The sequence below is a fragment of the Hemibagrus wyckioides genome, linkage group LG24 (assembly GCF_019097595.1).
Source record: "Hemibagrus wyckioides isolate EC202008001 linkage group LG24, SWU_Hwy_1.0, whole genome shotgun sequence".
Lineage (NCBI taxonomy): Eukaryota > Metazoa > Chordata > Actinopteri > Siluriformes > Bagridae > Hemibagrus > Hemibagrus wyckioides.
The window spans coordinates 11,104,956-11,111,027 of record NC_080733.1 but is presented as its reverse complement, the minus strand read 5'-3'; the positions used below and the strand labels follow the sequence as shown (position 1 = coordinate 11,111,027).

At 35.9% G+C, this 6,072-nt stretch overlaps 1 protein-coding gene across 1 annotated transcript; it reads right to left on the bottom strand.

Moving 5' to 3' along the window:
• Positions 1-1,570: 1,570 nt before the first annotated feature.
• On the bottom strand, positions 1,571-2,173 carry gngt1 (guanine nucleotide binding protein (G protein), gamma transducing activity polypeptide 1). The gene is made up of 2 exons (XM_058378307.1): positions 2,078-2,173; positions 1,571-1,741 (listed from the first exon to the last, which is right to left on the bottom strand). Exons 1-2 carry the CDS (start codon positions 2,171-2,173, stop codon positions 1,616-1,618), a joined length of 222 nt encoding a protein of 73 aa, XP_058234290.1. The 3' UTR covers positions 1,571-1,615.
• Between the last annotated feature and the right edge of the window lie 3,899 nt (positions 2,174-6,072).

The following is a 6,072-nucleotide window of genomic DNA, read 5'->3' as shown; positions in this document are numbered from 1 at the left end:
ATAAACATGTAACTCTCTTGCAGTAATAAAAACACACACTTTTAAATGGTTCATTTGGATAGGCCCATCTGACAATTAACTCATTTTGATTGTTTTAGATATATATTTTTCATTCATATTATATCATTCATTCCAGTGTGTATATTGATGTTTAAAATGAAAAACAAAACAAAAAAATAGTTGCTGTTGCTATTTTTGTTAAAAATTAATAATTTATCAGGCAGTACTAGTCTGGCATTTCTAGTAGTTTGATCCTTCAGACGCTAAACAAAAGGGAAAATCAATATCATTCTACGCTTTTTGTTGGTAGGCTGCATTTTGCGATGATCCCTAAATCGTTGCTTGCGCTTACTCAGGAAAAAAATGGTGTAGCTTAAAGACTATGTAGAGAGTAAATATATGTATTTAAGGATATCTTATTTGCGGGTTTATTTAAGCAGATATTGAAGCCGGAAATGCGAATATAAAACTTTACCGCTATTCTCTTTACTCTACTCAATGTGCACCATTCTATAAATATCTTCAGACCCTCTGTATAATTATCTGTTTTGCTCTATGCAAATTCAATATATTCCAGTTTCTTTGCTGAATAGTTGTGGGACAGGCCAAAATAAATTAAGGACTAACATATATAATTAAAAAAAAAAAAAAAAAACATTCAAGGGGTGTGCTGTTATAGGAAAATAATCAGTGACAGGATTTGTGGGTTTCTGTTGATTATATTAAATGTTTTAATCATCTTATACCACAGCTTTTTTTAACCACAACATTTTTCTTAGCATAAATATTTTTATTTTATAATGTACATAATGTATATAATGTGCTGTTTAATAGTTTATAGTTCTTTTCAATGTCTAGCTATCGCTATAACATACGTCAGTTAACTATATATCAGATAAACCATTGATCTGCTTACCTCAAATATTCTCTTTCTTGATGGTAATAACACAAATACAATAAATGTCTCCCTAGAAAAATCTCATTATTATTATTATTATTATTATTATTATTATTCAGACCAATATTATGTAGAAAATACTTGTTACTGTAGAAACTATTAGAATAAGGAATGAGCATATTAATATAAACCTGTGATATAAATTACAGCCGGCTCTTATGCCAGAGAGAAAATGAACCAACACCTTTTGACACTGTGGTATAAGCAAACATAAGAGAAAAAAAAAAATGAAACAATATCCTAGTTAGAAATTCCCCCATAATATGGTAGGTATACTCTCATGCATCACACAACCACACAGATACATGGACATGGAAAGGTGACGACATGGAAAGAAGACTTTAAAAGTTTTTTAATAAATATTTCTAAAGCCTTTGTACATTTTGATATTCAACCCATTATGCCTTGCGCCAAAACTGACAATTGCTGCACAGAAGTATTCTGTTTTATTTCAACACTTCAAAGAGGAATACACAAGAGGATGGGGAGAGGGTCCATATCCAAGTCATTTAGAGTAATTTTAGTATCTATCCTCGACTCTCTTTCTCTGTTTCAGGCAGCAGAGAAGATTCTGGCTAAGATTAAAGAGTAGCAGGTGTCCATGTGCAGTACCAGAGTCTAAATTGTAAAAGGAATAGGGCAGTTATTCTGTCCACATTAGCAAATGACACATCCACCTTTTTCCTTGAATGGATTCTTTTCTTCTGGGATGCCTTTGACCAGGGGATCTTCATCCATACCACTCTGAATGTATTCCATGACTTCTTCACAACATTTAGACACCTGCCAAAATAAAAATGATCATTTTGACTTAATGAAAAAATACTATGTAATAATAAAAACAAATCAGACAAAATTGCCTTAACAATATTTTAAAAACCTTTTTAAAAACTATTTTAAAAAGGTTTTAAAAACAGCCATCAAGTTCAGCATTTTATTTTTTAATAAGCAGTACATTAGAATGGAATCGTTTGCTGAAAGCTGACTCACAACCAATGTTATTTGCTATGCTTTTTATTTACCACTAAACTATTATTTATTCTTTATACCTATCCCTATTTATATCTATATGAATAAGCTTAGTGAACAAGTATAGATAAGTATCGACAAAGTACTTACCTTTTCCCTTTCCAGTTTCACCTCTTTTTTCAACTGATCTACTTCCATTTTAGCCTTATCCAAGTCTGTTAGGTTCTCTACATCGATAACCGGCATCTTCTGTGAGAAAACAAATTAAATGCACATGTTTTCAAACAGCATTCGATGCTATGCACGACGGTCAAAGCAAAACTAATAGCAGAAGTTTCTAAAATTTTACATAAAGTTAGTAATGAAGTCAACACTTACTGCCGCTTACGGTGAGTTCTCTTTCCCCTGAAGACGGACAGAGAATCCTTCAGCTCTCTCTCAATCCGGGTTATAAAGTAATCTGTATAAACACTGCAAGCTCATAATCCTATTAATGCAAACACTCTTATTTTACTATTGTTTTAGATATCTCTTACTTAAAAAGAGAGTTTCTCATTAGGTTACTACTTTCTTCATCACATACATTTTTAAAAAAAATGCACACAGATTTGCAATTTCTACAAGTCTGAGATCTACCAGTTCTCCTAGCCATGATAATGTTATGGTAGAAAAGTAGGCCAAGGGGACACGGTATTATAAATTGCAGTGATAAGCATGCTAATCTGTGTTTACCCCCAACCTGTCGTGCTGCATAACACATCATCACTCTTAATGACAAATGTATTTCCCTCAGGAGCTGTCAGAGAAGATGCGCACTCTGACCACACAGCGTTCACCAGCATGATAAAAAGCTTTCCTTATGACATGCTCTAGAATCAGGGAATGTCAGCGTATATAACCATTAAGAAAGAAATGCTTCACAATGTCATACTGGCCCTGAATAACCCTGATCTTAACTAGTAATCAACTCAACTGGCAATGGACATGAAGTGATAGGAATGAGAAAACCGATGAAAAAGATTTCTATCTTATTTCATATTCTTTCACTGCACATAAATTCATCTCATCATCATCAAAGACTCATAATCAAAGATCTTGCATCGACAGGCCACAGACTCTCTTTAGTCTAATTTAAAATGATCTTCCTTCTTTTATACATGCATGTCAAACTATTAATGAAGCTAAAAAATAAATGAAATATAAAAAAAATTAAACACACAGCCTTACACTATTCTGCATATCTGTATCTTCTGATTTATTTATATGAATATATACGTTATTATTTATTTTATTTTTTTTCTGTAACCATTTTATCCTGGTCTTGGAAGAAGTCAGAGAACCCAGAGGAAGCCTACATGGACATAGGGAAAACATAATGGGTAGGAGGTTTGTTTCCTGCTGATGACTGAGGTAAAGATTAGATTTGGGTGTAGTATAGCAGTAATTAGCTCAAGCATATTAATGAGTAAAAGTTATGAACCATTTCTGAATCATGACTGTAATCCTGTATGTAATAGTTTCACAAATAGTTGAGAAAAAGTGAAAAGCCATGAGTAATCACTGGAAATGATCCAAGAGGTTGCTGCACTGCTTCATCAAGCTGAAACTATGCAAGGGAAACGTTTCTCTTCTCAAAGCAACAAAAGCTTCTCAATATGTCAGGGCAGGTTGACACACATACTGAAACCAGTGTGAAAGGAAACAACAATGCACAGCATTAAATGTAAAGTGTCACGTCAAATCCCTTCAGAAACATCAAATACCTTCGGAAATATATTGGTGAACTCAGAAATGATATTTCTGCATGAGATGGCAAATGAAGGATGTTCAAATCAAATTAAAAGTGACATACAGAAGTACAATGTGGTAACTGTTTGTCTAAGTGCTTGTGTGGAGACACGTTTTCAGTGGTGGATTATAAAATATGACTGACGACAATGTTTATAGTGGCTTTCCAACCACTTGTCATTAAGTCATTAAGCAAATAGTATGTAAGAAAAGACAGACAGACAGATAGATAGATAGATAGATAGATAGATAGATAGATAGATAGATAGATAGATAGATAGATAGATAGATAGATAGATAGATAGATAGATAGATAGATAGATTGTGTATGAAAGCGACTTCTTTAAAACACACAAATGATCTGAAATAATAATGAATAAATAGGCATAGAAATAATTTAACCTTTGAAATACTATACACAACACATGAGACCTTAATAGGCATTTAAGTGAACTACTCTTTTTGTGTTTCATATTTTTTCTTAAATGTGATTTGTAGGTTTCAAAATACACTATATTGCCAAAAGTATTCGCTCACCCATCCAAATAATCAGAATCAGGTGTTCCAATCACTTCCATGGCCACGGGTGTATAAAATCAAGCACCTAGGCATGCAGACTTTTTTTACAAACATTTGTGAAAGAATGGGTCGCTCTCAGGAGCTCAGTGAATTCCAGCGTGGAACTGTGATAGGATGCCACCTGTGCAACAAATCCAGTCGTGAAATTTCCTCGCTCCTAAATATTCCACAGTCAACTGTCAGCTGTATTATAAGAACGTGGAAGTGTTTGGGAACGACAGCAACTCAGCCACGAAGTGGTAGACCACGTAAACTGATGGAGCGGGGTCAGCGGATGCTGAGGCGCATAGTGCGAAGAGGTCGCCAACTTTCTGCAGAGTCAATCGCTACAGACCTCCAAACTTCATGTGGCCTTCAGATTAGCTCAAGAACAGTGCGCAGAGAGCTTCAGGGAATGGGTTTCCATGGCCAAGCAGCTGCATCCAAGCCATACATCACCAAGTGCAATGCAAAGCGTCGGATGCAGTGGTGTAAAGCACGCCGCCACTGGACTCTAGAGCAGTGGAGACGCGTTCTCTGGAGTGACGAATCGCGCTTCTCCATCTGGCAATCTGATGGATGAGTCTGGGTTTGGCGGTTGCCAGGAGAACGGTACTTGTCTGACTGCATTGTGCCAAGTGTAAAGTTTGGTGGAGGGGGGATTATGGTGTGGGGTTGTTTTTCAGGAGCTGGGCTTGGCCCCTTAGTTCCAGTGAAAGGAACTCTGAATGCTTCAGCATACCAAGACATTTTGGACAATTCCATGCTCCCAACTTTGTGGGAACAGTTTGGAGCTGGCCCCTTCCTCTTCCAACATAACTGTGCACCAGTGACCAAAGCAAGGTCCATAAACACATGGATGACAGAGTCTGGTGTGGATGAACTTGACTGGCCTGAGTCCTGACCTCAACCCAATAGAACACCTTTGGGATGAATTAGAGCGGAGACTGAGAGCCAGGCCTTCTCGTCCAACATCAGTGTGTGACCTCACAAATGCACTTCTGGAAGAATGGTCAAAAATTCCCATAAACACACTCCTAAACCTTGTGGACAGCCTTCCCAGAAGAGTTGAAGCTGTTATAGCTGCAAAGGGTGGACCGACGTCATATTGAACCCTATGGATTAGGAATGGGATGTCACTTAAGTTCATATGCGAGTCAAGGCAGGTGAGCGAATACTTTTGGCAATATAGTGTATTTCGTTTGAGATATATGACAAGGTGGCACAGCGAGTCAGTTTACATTACATTACATTAGGCATAACATTATGAGCACTGAGAGGTGAAGTGAATAACACTGATTATCTCCTCATCATGGCATCTGTTAGTGGGTGGGATATATTAAACAGTTAATATAGTAATTTAGTAAACAGTTTGTCCTCAAAGTCGATGTGGTAGATATGGAAGATGTTAGATATTTCTGCCACTGAATAAAAAAAATTAAAAAAAAGGTTATTGCAACTTTTTATCTCACGATTCTGACTTTTTTCTCAGAATTGTGAGATATAAATTTGCAATTCTGACTTTTTTTTTCTTAGTATTGTGAGATATAAATTTGCAATTCTGACTTTTTTTTTCTCAGAATTGTGAGATATAAATTTGCAATTCTGACTTTTTTCTGTGCTTGCAGGCTACCTGGCTCTACTTGTGCTAAAAAGTGTCAATATGCTTACTGTAACTGTGAAAAATATAAATAACATTAAGACTCCTCAATTTCTACTTTTGAGTTTATAGACAGGTTGGAAGTGACCCTATTAAGCCCAGATATGCTTTCTATGTTGTCTTACAGATGTCTGAATAA